Raw genomic sequence first — 16,712 nt, forward strand, 5'->3', positions numbered from 1 at the left:
GCCCATTCCAAAACTTCTAATCCCATCACAAATGATTTACAAAAAATTAACGGTCCACGATTTTTCAACTTATAAACACGGGGTTAGAAGTTTTGGAATGGGTTGATTTTTGGTGAGGATGATCTCTATGTTTTGTTCTTACAAAGAATCAGTCCAATCTGAAAGTTCTAATCCCATCAAAATTATTTTAGAATTGTGAGACGTCAATTTTTTATTAAAATTTGTAAATCACTTTCAATGGAGTTAGATATTTCAGATTGGACTGATTTTTGTTGAGGATGAACTTCTCATCATAGATTATTAGCTGAACGCTCCCCATAATTGAATGAAGGAAGATTCATTAAAAGGATTTCAAAAAAGGTTGATTTTTTTTTTTTTTTTTGTTGTTGTAAAATTTCCATATCAACATAATTCATTTTAATTTTAAAAATGATAAATTACCATTTTTAGAATTAAAATATTTAAAATCTTCATGTTTTATTGAGTGGAGATATTTTTCCTATTTAATTTTGGTAAATTACTAAACAAATTTCTGCCTCATAAAACAATAAATTTTTTCTCTACTCTAAGTAAAATATTTATTAAAAAAAATTAATCTTAAAAACGATAACATATCTTTTTTCTAAATTAAAATAGAACAGTATAATAGGAATTTCATAATTTTCAGCATATATCTTTACAATTATAATGAAAGAAGGCATAATAGAAGTGGTTCGAAACTAAATTTTGGATCCCGTTAACGCTTCGACCTTTACATTTAAATGAAATATAAACAGAGCCATTTTGGTAAAAAAAAGTTGCAGCTTGATTCTAAAATGATGTGGGGTTAGTTTTCGAAATTACAAAAATATCCTTTTTATTATGTAATATTAAAATTTTTTTTTTATTAATGTCTTTAATTAAAGATGAGCCTCTTTGATTCATGTGCCTTCACACATGGGGAAAAACTTTGAAGCGGCAGTTCGATTCAAAATTTTGAAGGAACTCTCTTCATTGGATTCAACGTGGCATTTCAAAAGGAGGTATTTAAATTTTAGTGGAAATGTGAAGGCGTGAAATAAATAGAAAATGCCACATGTCTTATCATGAAGAGGGTTCCTTCGAAATTTGAAGCAGACTCGCCACTTCAAAGTTAGACTCCTTCTAGTTATGGCAAATCAAACTTCATTAAATCAACCTCAAATTTTACAGAGCATATTATGGTAAATCGGGCTTTATTAAATCAACCTCAAATTTTGCATAAATGGTTTTGATGATGATGAAACTAAGAGTGGGCCCAAGATTGGTAAGGAACTTTCTAGAGGATATTGGTAATTAATCTTAAAAATTACCACGAGTGGTAATGAAGTTGTCCTGAGTTTGGGTTCATCAAATGCCTTTGTATCCTATTTTTATTGGACAATATTTCATCTTAGCATTCAAGGAATTTCATCCAATGAGAACATGACAAGTACAGAGTCTCATTCAGCGACGTATGACTAGATAACAACCACCCTAACCATTTGCATGCAAAGTTGCCAAGCGTTCTTACAGCGAATCTTTTCAGAAGCGTTACGTCCATCTTAGAAATTTGAAGCTATCCGTATTATTTTCCAGAAAAAAAAGAAAAAGAAAATTGATTTCAACCTCCTAAAAAAATTAGCCTAACCAACGTTTGACACTCTAAACTGACTGTAGAGATTAGTGGTTACAAGTATCTCCATAATCTCAACCGTCTGTTTGATGGAAAGAGTCCAACCGAAAAGTCGTTAGTTACTTTTTTTCATCTATAAATAAGCTTGTTTTCGCCACCTTGAACAGAGAACTCCATTTGAATCCAACAGAAACCATGCAATCCCTAGCTGTTTCATCCGTGTTTTCTCCGTCATCTTTCCGTCCATCTGGACCATTTTCCGTTTACTCCATTAACAGTAGAAGCTCAATCTCTCTCCGCATCTCACGATCCCGCGCATGCATTACTACTTTGATTCGCTCCTCTCTCTCTTCTGCATCGTTAGGTATCTCTCTATATCTTCCTTGTAGTTATATATAACAGAGAAAAGTTCGAAATTTTAAATTTTTTTGATGATGTTTCTGTTTTTTTTTTTCTCTAGTTAACGATTCGGTGAAGTTCGCAGAAGCTTCAAAGAATGGAAATTTAATTCCGCTACAAAGCTGTATCTTTTCGGATCATTTGACTCCGATTCTTGCGTATCGATGTCTGGTTAAAGAAGATGATCGTGAGGCACCAAGCTTTCTGTTTGAATCGGTAGAACAGGGTGGTCGTGGAACCAATGTTGTAAGCTCTGCTTCTTTTACTTTTGTTAGAGTAGATTTTCTCTAACAAGAAAATTTCAGGTTTATTTAGTTTTTTTTTTTTTTTTTGTTAATTAGGGAAGATATAGTGTGATTGGAGCTCATCCGACTATGGAAATTGTGGCAAAAGGGAATTTTGTAACAATTATGGATCATGAAGAGAGGCTTAGAACGGAGGAATTTGTTGAAGATCCAATGGTTATTCCAAGGAGAATAATGGAGGGATGGAATCCCCAAATTATTGATGAACTTCCAGATGCATTTTGTGGTAAGAAAATTGGAATGTTAGTAAGATTTAATTTTGATTTCGTTTTGGCAAAATCGAACATGAATTTGTTATCCAATTTCGGCATTGAAGTTTAATCGATCACTATTTGAATACTTGTTAATTTTAGTCTGAATTTGATAAGCTAAAGTGCATGCATGCACATAGTTGAGAGTTAAGGCGGATCCATTGATCATAAATTTGTGACTCAATTTCAATTTTAAACCTTGATGATATTGTTGATATCTGATTTCTCTGTAAATTGGCTTCTCTAATTTCTATAGATAAAGCTTGGATATAAGAAATTAAGTTTTTCTGAGAATTATTGTTGATTTTGGAGATAGCTTGTTATTGGGTTGTTATAAGATTTGGTAACTTATTGGGTTGTTATAAATAGAACACTCAGCTTCATGGTTCTCAAGGAGCTAGATTGTGGAGTCATATGGGTTCATTTGGCCTAATGTATGTCTTTAGTCAAAGCCATTCCGCATATCTATTTGATTAATTATATTACAGTGATAGTTATTGTTATCTTCCGGTATTTACATTACATGTTTGACGTTATAAACTCACGACCGAGATTTCCTATGTCGTTTAGCTTCGGAGAATATTTTAGTTATCTCTCTGTATCTACGTTACACATTTGATGTTATAAATTCACGACAAAGATTTCCAATGTCATTTAGCTGTGGAGAAAATTGTAGTTATCTCTCGGTGTTTAAGTTACACGTTCGATGTTATAAATTCACGACAAAGATGCCCATGTCGTCGTTTAGCCGTGGAAAATTGCTACTTTTATTTCTTTGAGAAAATTCCCAAAATATGCACAACTTTTGTTAAATTTCCCATTTCAGTACATTGTTCATTTTAATTCCTAAAACATGCATGAACATGAGGTAGCGAGATCCGGGCATTTATTCTAAATTTAAAGTGATGGTTTCAGCACATGAAATGGTAATTTACCCTATTTCTTTTCTCACTGACATTCCAAATCTGTGACGAATGTCGGAATAATATTGAAAGCCATCCATAATGATTCACTGCTATTATGAACAGGTGGATGGGTGGGATATTTTTCATATGATACTGTGCGTTATGTGGAGAAGAAAAAGCTCCCATTCTCAAGTGCACCTGCTGATGATCGAAACATTCCGGACGTTCATCTAGGCCTCTATGATGATGTGATCGTATTTGATCTTGTAGAGAAGGTAGTCATACTTTTACCATTAACCTTTAACCTTATTGGTTTCTTACCGAATACACTAAATTCAAGTTTAACCACTATGTGAAAAACTGGTAAATTCAACGCCAAGGACCGTCGACGGACCTTGGTGTTGAATTTACCCTTTTTCACGCATTGGACATACATCCTAGTATCTCAAATGTATATTTGATTCGAATAATGAATCCTTCTTTTTGGCATTTCTTGCCACTATAATATGAGAGCGTACCATTTGGACGAAAAAATGCTATGTCAGGCAACTTTATCTGGCACACGTTCACACATTAATTGATGTTTTCTTAATTTAAACTCGCACACTCTCTTTCCAGTAAAGATCAGTACACCAAATACTACATTTAGATTTATTGGATTTTTTGCTAAAATATTGGTATTAAACCCAAAATTCCAAGCATTATTTCTATGTTATCAGTCAAATTTGTACACCAATAATGGCTTCATTTTATAGTTTTCCTGAATTTTTCACTCACGTAAAACCGAAAATTTTATGTCGAGATTCCTATTGCTGAAAAATTCCCATGACTGAATTTAATTGAAATTAATAGTTGTAGCTTTGATCATTGGGTATTCTCTTTTTTTTTTTTTTTACTCAGAAAGCATTTGTGATTCATTGGGTGCAACTAGATCGATACTCTTCAGTTGAGGAGGCCTTCGATGATGGAATGAACCGATTAGAACTTTTAGTGTCCAAAATACAAAATATAGCCGTGTGAGTAGATCATTTACATCCATAATATATATATATATATACCCTTCTTTACATTAGTTTCCTACGACTACTCACTGACAGTATATTTGTATTGATTATCTATTGTTAGCCCGAGGATAACTTCTGGTTCGGTGAATTTATATACTCGCCATTTTGGTTCTTCGTTAAAGAGGTCATCAATGACAAGTGAGGAATATGAGAAAGCTGTACTGCAGGCTAAAGAACATATCTTAGCTGGAGATATATTCCAGGTTGTGCTAAGCCAACGTTTTGAGCGTCGAACATTTGCAGACCCGTTTGAGGTTTATAGAGCATTAAGAGTCGTTAATCCAAGTCCGTATATGGGGTATTTGCAAGTATGTCTACTCTTCTCTACAGCTTTTAATAATTTCAGCATGTTAATATTTATTTTAATTATATTTTCTTTCTTAATCAGGCCCGGGGATGCATCTTAGTGGCTTCAAGCCCTGAAATTCTAACCCGTGTCAGGAAGGTGAACTGATAGAACCATTTATGGTGACTAAGATAATTTGAGTTCCGAATTGACTTTCTCACCGAGCTAGGAAATGGTCTTCCTTACACTATAGATAACCAAGTTGTTCATGGATTTACCATTTATTTTATACATTATAATACTATATAAAGGAATTTATTCATCATTATTTATATTAAATCTTGCACAAAATAATGTTCTTTTAAGTTCTTCTTTTTGGTATAAAACAGTCGGGTTTAGAGTTGTGCAACCCTGTTTATGTTTCCAGAACAAGGTTGTTAGCCGACCGCTTGCTGGAACTGTTAGAAGAGGTAAGACAAGCAAAGAAGAAGAGATATTAGAGCAGCAGCTGTTGAACGATGAAAAGCAATGTGCTGAGCACATCATGCTAGTTGATTTGGGTCGTAATGATGTTGGAAAGGTAATCCATTTTTAATTAGCATGAAAAGTCTTATTGGACGGGATCACACAAAATCATATTTTACCCATCCTTGTCTCTTTTGCATCATTTATTTTCTTTGGCTATCTAATTCATTCAAACCTCCAAAGTAAAGCTAATTTTTCATATTATTTCTTCGACTTCATTCCTTTTGTTAAGATTCCAAGATCAATGTCTATAGGCTAAAAAATTGTTTCATTGCCTAGATTTGCTTAATTGTTGTCTCTGTCATTTGTCTTTATCATTTACAAAGATGTGGCTAAATTATTTGTTATCTAGACTAGTATTTTTATGAAGCCTTCTACTTCATCTCCAACCTCTTGGCTATTGGAATGTGAATAAGTAGGTATATTTGATTGAACACTTGTTTCTATGGAGTGTACAAGTCATTTTGTAAAAACATAAAATAAAACCAAAAAATAAACATTTGTTCGGTTAGTTATTAAATGAGGACAGCTGTAGTTATCATTTGTAAACATACCTGAAAAAATCCACACGCTGAACTGAAATAACTTTACCTACTAATATCAAAAGGCATATTATCATATTGTAAATAATACCCTCAATTGATTGAATAAAACTACAATACCACACCAAACCATAAACCTTGCATCGGTTTGAAAGTCAAAGAATAATCAAGCATATAATGACCATATAATTTACTATATTTAACATCTGTAAATCAGATGGACGGGGGAGGCATTGTACAATATCTATGTTGATACTACTCAAAACGAAAGTGAGGTCTGCATGGGTGAGGGCATTCATTTGAATTCGCATGACTTGTAAGTCATCTATATAAGTATGTAAGAATCCTGAATGTTCTCTGTAGATTACTTATTGTTGCAATCTTCTGTAATCGGGTCAAACATGGCCAGATTCTCCATTCTTACATCTGACTTGTAGATTGCTTTGTCTAATATATGCATATCAATTCATAATTTTTATAATATCATTATGCAAATAGAAAGTAAATGAAAATTATATACTTGGGTATTAATTATGCCCCAAAAAAAAAAAAAAAAAATCTATTAAGTTTATCCTTCCTAATAGAGTTGTTAACAAGAGTTTTTCATGCATGGCCGCTTGTGTGCACGTGAATTGGTACTTTTTCTTTAAGGAATGGTTCCCATTGTAAGCAACTTTGGAACTCGGGTTTGGGATACAATGTAATTTCCAAAAAAACGGATAGATTTATTGGCTTAACAAATATGTTATATTTGAAGGGCATTGATTTACATGTGAAAGGATATTGACCGTATATAGTTTGGACTTTGACGTGGCACCACCAGCAGGGGCGGATTTACAGTGGGGGCAGTGGGGGCAATTGCCCCCACAAGAATTTCTAAAATCCATAGGGAGGTATTAATAAATTAAAATTTTTTTTTAACATTCTACTGCTTTGCCCCCACAAAAGTTTTGAAATTTTTTTTATTTGTAATTTGCCCCCACAAAATTTTAACATTCTACTACTTTGCCCCCGTAGAAAATCAGAAAATTTTTCTATTTGTAATTTGCCCCCACGAATACAAAATCCTGGCTCCGCCCCTGGTCCACCAGTGATGATCTCAAGTCCTCAATTTAACACTAACAAACTAATGCTACATAGTTATCAGTTACAAACTCAATTCTTCTGTTCATATTGTTTTCTTGTGCCTTGAATATATCAGTTAGGATCTAACTTGACTAGTGCTGCAGGTAGCAAAATTTGGTTCTGTGAAGGTGGAGAAACTCATGGCAATCGAACGGTACTCCCATGTTATGCACATCAGCTCCACGGTGAGAATAATGTCTGCTTCCAGTTTTGAATGTGGACCCAATTTATAACAATTAACTGATTTGAACTCTGTGAATCTTAGCTACTTAACAAGAGATATTATAAAATTTTGTATAAATGTGAACATGAATCGAGTCTCTAACCATCCGTTTACATAAATAGTGATGATAAGGAGGAGAGAGGTTTGAATAATAATTTTAATTGGATGCACTCGTACCGTTTTTGTAGCCATGAGGCAATATTTTAGAATAACACAAGCCCATAATTCTACTCTATCTATTCTTTCTTTGTTTATTTCAAATTGTAGTAGTATAATAGTGGTTTCCGTCCATTCACATTGCTTTCTCTTTCGCATTACCATATTTATTCTGTATTTCTCAATCTTCAAAGGTGTTTATGGTATGAAAAAGGTGTTTCCATGTATATAGGCCCAAAGCCTCTAAGGAAAAATTCTATGCCTTTTGTAGGTTACAGGAGAATTACTTGAAGATCTCACGTGCTGGGATGCCTTACGTGCGGCACTTCCTGTTGGAACAGTTAGTGGGGCACCTAAGGTTCTGTAACTGGCCTTATTTAATTTCTCATCCTTAATGCATCACTATTAGTTTTTCTTGTCTTTGGTGCTTATGTGGTCGGCTGTGGTTATGAGCCATCTGACTTAGTTGACTGAGTTTCATGATGTTACTAAATCTGAACTCCAGTTATATGAATGCTGGAATACTCAAGCAAGGATGGGGGCTTGTGAAGAAACTATCCTCCCCTGATTGTGATTGAAAGGGCCCACTGAGGAGATAACCAAGTTGGTTGTAACCATCCATGTTTGCATTCTTGGGCTTCTACCTGAGAAATCTCAACAAATTTAATGGTTAGGATCCCAATCAGACCAATGTGAGGCTCATTGCATAGTGAGTCCGGAAATGGCACTGCTATGGGAGTATGCTCATTCGCGTCTTGTCCTGGCTTGGGTATTCCTCATCTGAAAAGTTGGTCTTGCTGATGATTTCATGGCAAAAAAAGTTGTCTGATTTTCAGATTAAATTTTTTTTTATACCAATAATTACCTTATCCTTTAATATTTGCTGATAAAAATCTTCATAAATCTGCAACTTGGTTTTGTATCTATTACATGAATTTATGACAGTAGTGTCACAAAGCAGGTGCGAGCTATGGAGTTGATAGATGAGCTGGAAGTAACAAGGCGAGGACCCTATAGTGGAGGATTTGGGTGGGTTTCATATTTTGGGGATATGGATATGGCACTCGCTTTGCGGACCATTGTTTTCCCAACCGGAACCCGTTATGACACAATGTACTCCTACAAGAACATGAACAAACGCCAGGAATGGGTTGCCCATCTTCAGTCTGGAGCTGGCATTGTGGCTGATAGCAATCCCCATGATGAGCACAGAGAGTGTGAGAACAAAGCCGCGGGACTTGCGAGAGCCATTGATCTTGCGGAATCTACATTTTTGGAGAAGGATTGATGCTTGCATTTGAAGAAAAGAGGAGAGAAACAAGTCCAAATTAATAAAACTTCCGACTTTCTAAATTATATAATCTAAGGGTAGTATCTTAAGAAATGACTAATTTGATAGTCGAAACGGGATCAGGTAAGGTGTGCCATTCCAATGGAGTAGGAATGTTGTCTATGTCGTTTTCTATATGACACACAGCCCGGTGTACTAATCTCCAAGCAAAATGTGCCACATAGAAACTGTTATATATGAATGGGACAACACTCTGGATCGCTGGCTCTTGACACTCCCACATATTGATTCTTCGTGCCAATGCGTTCCATACCAAACTCACTTTAAAGGTTGACTTTTAGCTTAGCGAAAACTTTTTGAAATTTAGGGTGTGTTTGATTGGGTATGAAATTAAAATGAGTTGGATTACCACTCCCATCCAAAAATAATAAATGTTGAATTTCACTTTTCCTCTATCCATAAGAAATGACATTCACCCTCGCCCCAAATGAAAATCCTAATCTCCTCTATTCTTCTTATTCTCCTCCTCCACCACCAACACATTCGACCCCCCACCATCCCTGTCATCGTCATTGGCCATCTCTCTGTCTCTCTATCTCTCTCCTTCTTCCCCCTCAGATTTTTCCCCTAATTTTTTCAAGATGCAATCAAACAACAATGAAAATTGATTTTCTAATCCCACCATCTGACTTTTTTGTGGATTTCAAATTTCATGAAAATTGCCTTTCCATGCAATCGTTACCTCAAGTGTTTGGGGGTATATTATTTGCACCAAGCTATTTTGTTTGTCTCATCCACTTATTGCTTTCACCCACCTCAAAAGTGGGTGAAAGGAGAAATTTTAACTTTATGAGTTCTCCTCGTACACTTATCATCTCAATCGAATCTCATTCGGTCTCCTCTTCATCCTACTTCTTCTTCTTCTCTCTCTATCTCATTATTCATTGATCTCTCCCTCTCTCTTTCTTCTTCTTTGCATTTACATAAATTTCAATTATTCAACAAGGATCTTGTGGTACAAGAAGTGTAAATTAAATTAGCAATGATCAGGGAAACCCCAACTCCTAATCTAGGAGTTGTTAGACAATCTCAGTAGCCAAAAAAAATAATTTTGAAACTTCATTCGGTATTAGGTCAGTATTGAATTCTCTAGCATAGATTTTACAAGATTTTATTGAATTCTACTTAAAATGACTCAATAGATTCCTACAATGTCCCAATTAGTAGGTTCCTACCAAGTCTTTGCAAGTAGATTCAGTAGGAACCTACCGAATCTCAATGAAAATTTTCGATATCTTCCTACCAAATTAAAAATCAGTCTTTTTTTTTTTTTTAAGTGGGTGTAGTAAGTAATTTTACTATTTATTAGAGAATAACGTTTATGTGGATGAGTCAAACAAAAAAACTGGGTGCAAATATTCTGCCCCTTAGTGTTTGCAGTTTTGGTGAAGCATGCATCAACAACTTCATCATTTGTCAAAACGTAAAATAAATTCACTTTGCTGTTTAGAATATGAGAGATTCTACCATCACACTGACTTTTACCTACCACAAAGAAGGACCACTTATCTAAGTGGTAAGACTTTGTGGAGCTTGTTCCCAAGGTCTTTGGTTCAAATCCCTTGTGGATTGGTGTCTTATTGATAGTAACTCTCTTGAAATATTCTTACGACTAAAATGATAGTGAACTTCCCTATGCATTGCCTTTGCAGAATAGATGCCAATATTTTGAATTTATATTGTCACTTGTGATTGGAATGTTGTAATCAAGTTTTCTTTTGAAGTGTCTCAACAATTGGGTCAACTATACATTTTTATACGTGGCTAACATGGCACCTCTACATTTAGCTTCCATGGAACTATTACTTTGTTTGGGTTGAGAGAAGTAGAGAGAAGAGAAACCCACTAAGAAAAAGAGAAGACACTATGTGAAAACTAAAAATTCTCACAAGAAAATTTGATGGGCCAAAGCTCACAAATTTTAGAAAGTGAATTTTGATGGCCTATGGCCGTTGAAATTTTTTATGATCCCCAATTTACTACTTAGAGCCATCAAATTTCTCTCATTCTCCATTAATTTAACGATTTTGGTACGTAAAAAAAAAATTGACAATGAAAAATTTGACGCCTTGGTCTATCTCAAGGGTAGACAATGCCAATGACTAGATATGTCGCGTGACGAGAGACATGCATATGTCGATTGACCATTCTCCAAAACAGTTGTTTATCAGTGGGGCTCGGAGGCAGATAATGCCAACTTGCAAAAGAGTTGTGTGAAGGGAAACATATACACGCTAGATGGCTAGTCTTCAAATCAACTGTTTATAAGTGGTGCTTGGGGGTGGACAACACCAATTGGCTAGAGACATCGTACGATGAGAGACATGTACACATCGATTAACCAGTCTCCAAATCAATTGTATATCAATGGTGCTCTAGGGGGGGGGGGGAGCAACAATGCCAACTGGCTAGTGACACAGCAATATGACAAATATGCATGTGTCGATTGGCCAGTTTCCAAAGCAAATGTATATTAATGGTGCTCGGGGGCGGACAATGCCAACTAGCTAGAGACGCCACGATATGATCTGATGCAGTCACGGTCTCCCTAGTAATAGGCTGAATGATGACTGAATATCCAAGACTTAGAATTCCACAGGAAAGTCTGTTATACCCATGGATATTCGTAGTTGCAAAGTCCTTAGCACATCTCTTTTCGTATTATCATAACTCTGACGCCTTGGCTAGTTGGTTTGAAGTCTTATGTCTTAAACCCGAGGCAAGTTACGATTTTCAAAGGACAGACATTTAGTGGTCTTCCATTATCTACCAAGACTAGAGGGACTCTCATTCCATTGCAGTCTATTGTAATGTGTAGTGGCTTTGTGTGGCTCAACCCTTCTTTTGGAAGATCTGAGTCTGAGAAGGACAAACTATTTTCAGCATAGGTTGCCCTTGGCTAGTTGATCCAGAAACGTGTCAAGGGAAACTTAGGTTGCACTTAATGCTTTGAGAACAACTTCCCTATGAGTTGTGGAGGCCATGAGCAAACCCCAAACTGAAATGTTGGGGCATACCTTTTTTAGCTGTTTGATCACAACATCATCCTTTTCAATGATTTCTTTGATGGGATCCATTTTTTCTTTCCTTACTAAGGTTGTTGGATCGTCAACGCTGAGTTTCGGTGGTTTAAATACTCTACCTCCCCGAGTTACATGCTTGACTTCAACACAAGAAAGTGAAAATGGCTCGTCTTCTTCGGCCAACAAGTAAGGATCTTTATCTCTTATAGAGAATGAATTTTTCGAGATCATTTGTGTCAAGAGGTAGCTGGTATATGATGGGCCATCGTAACGAGGTGGGGATAGACAATATGATTCATCTTCAATTAGATCAAATGGCTCATGGTTTGTGACATAGACCTCGTCATTGAAAGTTATTCCGACAAGAGGATAACTGGGCGGTTTGGCATAGATTGGATGGATGAGAGAGGTTGGGTCGAATGATAGTTAGGTGTTGGAGACCATATTCAATGCTGACAGAGGTTGATATGCAGGTAGTGGATTGGTGGTGACATTTGGCGATGTTGAGGTAGGTATGATGATTTTTTTTTATCATCAATGAGGTTTTGGATGGCATGGCAGAAAGAGATGCATCGATTAGTATGATGACCAGGATTTTGATGGAATTCGCAAAATACATTAGGGTTATGTGAAGTTGGTAGGGGGTTTGACAAAGGTCAAGATTGGAGAGGGGTGATAAGTCCTTTTTTCAATAGTTTTTGGAAAGGTACAGTGAGGGTCATCCCTAGATTTGTGAACTGTCGAGAGGGGGGGTTCTACACAAATTTGCCTGACTATTGGTTCAAGCTGGGGGTTGAACTGGGGTGGTAGAAGTGTTGGCTATATAGGCATGGTTGACGTTGGATTTGGAATTAATAAAAGGTTTTTTGGCTTTGTGGTCAGAAGAGTTGGAAATGATCCCAGAAGTAAAAACATCATCGATTTGGCTTCCGGTTTGTAACAAGGATTCGAATGTAGGGAGATATTGGGTGACTAAATGCTGAGCATCACTATGTGAAAATACCCAAATATCGACGGCCCAAAACCGTCGAATTATGGATCAATTCGACAGTCCCAATCGTCGAACGCGACTATCGAATTTTTCCTTGTCGAAAAAAAATTCGACGGTTGAAAACCATAGAAAATTTTCTAAATTCGACAGCTATAGGCCGTCGAATATATGTTATTCGACAGCTATAAGCCATCGAATACAATATTTTCGACAGCTATAAGCCGTTGAATAACATATTTTCAACGGTTTAAGACCGTTGAATCTGGATTACCATATTTTCGACGATCACAACTTTTATGTGACAAACTGCTTTTGTTTTCAACCTATACCTGTGAAAAAAATCACACATTGATATCCACATCAACATTAACATTCCATCCCATCTATTCACATCCGATCCACACCAATTTGCATTCAATTCATAGTATAAAGAATAATAAGATTTTAAAAAAGAAATTACTTATATAATTCAAAATTTTAATCTCACATATTGGAAGAATTTCTGAGATCATATTCAATGTAATGAAGTCTTACAAAAAAAAAATCCCACTTTCAATTGCACGTGTCATCCCATTTCTTCGCCCATTTCTCCTTTGTCATGAGGCAACTTACGAGCAAGACCATTCAATATCTGATGGAAAGCATCTCCTGGTGATGAACTTGGTCCCACGGATACAAAGCAACATAAAAATCAGGCCATCAAGATCCACAATACGACGGAGGCTAGAGCTCATGGAGATGATGATAAGGGCCATGGAGGATCACCTAACAAGATTTTTTCTGAAGAAAGAGGCAAAGTTGCAACTACTACAGGTTCATTTCCAAGCCCACAATCAGGGAAGCATCTTTTGTCAAATAGATGTGAAACTCTTTGATCATGAAGGCAACTTGTTCAGTATTCAATCCTGTGAAAGTAAACATTCCAATCTGCTTGATAATGTGGCTCCAATCACCTAGTGTACCTGCCAAATGGTAAAGAAAAATATGTTCTAAAACTGAACTTGATTTTATAGGTTATTCTTTCCTCGCCAACATATTTAAATAAAAAAATCAGAAATCCATCAACCAATCTCAGAGTTTACAATTGTTTGGCAAACACACTCAACTATCTGAAGTGCCACTAAACCCTCTGCCCCAAGTGTACAGATGCCCATCAACTGATGCAATGGTATCACAAGAGTTTATTATGAATTAAATGAAAGCAAATGTTATTTGAGGAGAGTCAATGTCAAATGATTTCAAATGAATTTAATTAACTCTAAAACTGAAACATATGTGGAAGCATTCATTTACAATCAAACTAGCTGCTGAAACAATCTAAGTTGGGGGTCTTTTCCAATTTTGGATTCAAGTTCACCTTCATCAAAACTAGATATCATAGCCCAAGCATGACATGGACTCAATGCCTCTACTCATTAACAATCACATAGGGACTGTTTATAGCCATATAAACTTGGATACATGAATGCCAAACAAATTCTGATTTTGGTATGTGATGAAATTTGTTCTGATATTCAAAGTTTGCACTGTATGTATAACCTTATACAACACAATGAAAGGGACTATGTTATATTTTAAGGTATATCAATTCTACAATATGGTACATAAATTTGATTCATACTGATCTTTATAAGAACAATTTCTCTTACCCACAACATAATAAAAAAAATAAAAAAATGGTGCATTATGATAACTTGTACATCTATATCTACTACTCTATTAATATTTTTGACGAATTACTCACATTAACAAAACAATCATGGAAATGGAGACGGAGAAGTGACGCAGCCATTCGTGGATCATCGCTCACTGCCTTCTCCACCCAAAAAAAGACGATGGATTCTACCTCAGGACAGTTATTTTGATAGGCATTGACATGCAAAGGGCTTTGGGGTAATATAGGCATACACTCCTTCCATATTTTTACATTAACACACACACACACACACACTCGTACACCTGATTAAGTAAAGATTATGACTCATCTTGACTTGAATAATATTCTTGACATACATACATACATACCAAGAGCGAGAACAGATCCATCTCCAGCAAAGACGAAGATGAAGGTGGATATGAGTTCAGATAAAGTAGCTCCCATTGTAGGATAACCAGCACAGCTTATCTGTATAGCCTCCATGACTCCCTAAAGTAGACAAACATTAGATCCAACATGTGAGCAAATGCAAATAACAATAATAACATTGACAATTACCCTATGAAGTTATCAAACAAAAGGTAAAAAACCTTCTTACCCCAAACGTTGTCTTGACTTAACCCTCAAAATACACGACAATGGCTCCTAGGCCATCTAATCACCTCACCACAAAGAATATCAAGTAAAGTCCATTGGGGTCTATCTCTATCCATTAGCTCAGTCGAAGAGTCAATGATCTCATCGATACAAATTGAATAATACTCCATATCTGGCTTTTCAGGATCTACTAGTGCTCCTTTGGCGTAGATCACATTCCTTCTAAAGTTCATCAATAAGCATACTCTAACATTATTCAATGATGGTAATGATTCTGATACTGGTTCTTTACCTCCTCGCCTATTAGGAATTGTGGAATCTGATGTCACCTATAAAATAGAATTATTGTTTATGATTAGATATGTAAGTTGAAATCCATCATTTATATGAATTAAATATTAATTAAAAATTAAATGAAGAATCTCTAAAGTTAAAGTGTTTTTACATCTTACCTGAGCAGAAGGACCTCCAACTTCAAATGTAGATGATTTTTTCTTCTTGTGCTTGTTCTTCTTCTTCTTATCTTTCATTAGTGCATGAACTAGTTGAGTTAAGTTAACCATGTCTCTTTCAAACTTATCCGTATAATTTCGAATTTGAGTTGTATAACGTAATGAAGTCTTTGAAACTCCACCCCCCATACCTCTTACTCTGCCTTTTCCATCTTTCCCAAACACCTATGCACAACTATGATTAATATAATGTATGTAAATAAAAAATTAAAATTAAATAATATAAGTCATATATACAATGGAAATAGGATCATGATCGATATCCTTATGGGCAAAACTAGGATCTTCTTTAATAAGATTGTTTAATTGACCCTACAAAATAATGAAAACATTACGAGGATAAGTAATATTTTCAAAAATAAAAAAAAAAAAATTTACTAAAAAAATGACATCACTTACGAGAGATTTGGCCAACTCAGGAGTGAGAGCACTACCATCACTCCTCGTATGACTATCAATAAAAAGTTCTGTTCTTGTGGGCTGCCGACCATCCGCCTTATATTTTTTCTGTTTAGATAAAAAATGTGCCACATCAAAAATGCATACAATCTTAAAAACAATACAAATTAATGAACATTTGAAACAGAGTATGTAAATTAATAATTAGATTAATATTTACCATTTCTTCTGCATTTTTTGCTATACCCTTTCTACCGGTTGTGTGTGGAGTTTTATTTTGCTTACGAAGCTTTTTCATTTTATCACATTATTTTTTGTCAGTCGATGTCGATTTTAAATCAACAAACTTCTCCCAATCATCCTATTTGATCCATCTACTTTGGGACTTATTCAACTTTCGCTCTGCATCAGTATTACCAACTCTGTAATATTCCTTCCCCAATCGATATTTCCAATCTCTCATGCATGACCAGCTTTCTGTAGGCAAAACTTCTTGTAGTCCTCAGAAATGTCGTAACGGGACTGTTAAAATATGAACAAATAAATCAATTCTAATATATGAAAATATTTATCATTATTACAACTAATCAATAGAATATTTAAACTACCTGGAGAAGACGCCAAATAAGTTCAAGCAACTCCGTCGGTACCTTCCTCCAAGAAGAATAGAAAGGTGGCACGTGTGCCATCACATAGCGGCCTATATTGGTCGATAAGTTTGTCGAATTATCCCCAATGCATTACCCCATAGCATTGAATTCCACATGA

At 35.5% G+C, this 16,712-nt stretch overlaps 1 protein-coding gene and 1 long non-coding RNA gene across 2 annotated transcripts; one reads left to right on the top strand and one right to left on the bottom strand.

Annotated features, from left to right (window-relative positions):
- Positions 1 to 1,769: 1,769 nt before the first annotated feature.
- LOC147386241 (anthranilate synthase alpha subunit 1, chloroplastic-like) lies at positions 1,770 to 9,046 on the top strand. The gene is made up of 11 exons (XM_086422847.1): positions 1,770 to 1,997; positions 2,094 to 2,278; positions 2,374 to 2,563; positions 3,617 to 3,768; positions 4,394 to 4,509; positions 4,619 to 4,865; positions 4,946 to 5,002; positions 5,271 to 5,423; positions 7,140 to 7,220; positions 7,686 to 7,772; positions 8,376 to 9,046. The coding sequence occupies exons 1-11, from the start codon at positions 1,829 to 1,831 to the stop codon at positions 8,700 to 8,702; spliced, it is 1,764 nt and encodes a 587-aa protein (XP_086278973.1). The 5' UTR covers positions 1,770 to 1,828; the 3' UTR covers positions 8,703 to 9,046.
- A 6,001-nt stretch (positions 9,047 to 15,047) lies between these two features.
- On the bottom strand, positions 15,048 to 16,038 carry LOC147386242 (uncharacterized). Its single transcript, XR_015172232.1, has 3 exons — positions 15,945 to 16,038; positions 15,783 to 15,857; positions 15,048 to 15,710 (listed from the first exon to the last, which is right to left on the bottom strand). It is a non-coding gene; the product is annotated as an uncharacterized LOC147386242 (long non-coding RNA).
- Between the last annotated feature and the right edge of the window lie 674 nt (positions 16,039 to 16,712).

The sequence above is a fragment of the Akebia trifoliata genome, chromosome 14, assembly GCF_017979445.1.
Source record: "Akebia trifoliata isolate Shusen 1 chromosome 14, ASM1797944v1, whole genome shotgun sequence".
In the NCBI taxonomy this organism is placed as follows: Eukaryota; Viridiplantae; Streptophyta; class Magnoliopsida; order Ranunculales; family Lardizabalaceae; genus Akebia; species Akebia trifoliata.

What these genes read in the sequence shown, in the direction of transcription:
- LOC147386241 (XM_086422847.1), top strand. Translation starts at nt 1,829, where the DNA reads ATGCAATCCCTAGCTGTTTCATCCGTGTTTTCTCCGTCATCTTTCCGT. An exon ending in GTGGTCGTGGAACCAATGTT is followed by an intron (nt 2,279 to 2,373) that starts GTAAGCTCTGCT and finishes TTTGTTAATTAG; the next exon opens with GGAAGATATAGTGTGATTGG. An exon ending in TATTTGATCTTGTAGAGAAG is followed by an intron (nt 3,769 to 4,393) that starts GTAGTCATACTT and finishes TTTTTTACTCAG; the next exon opens with AAAGCATTTGTGATTCATTG.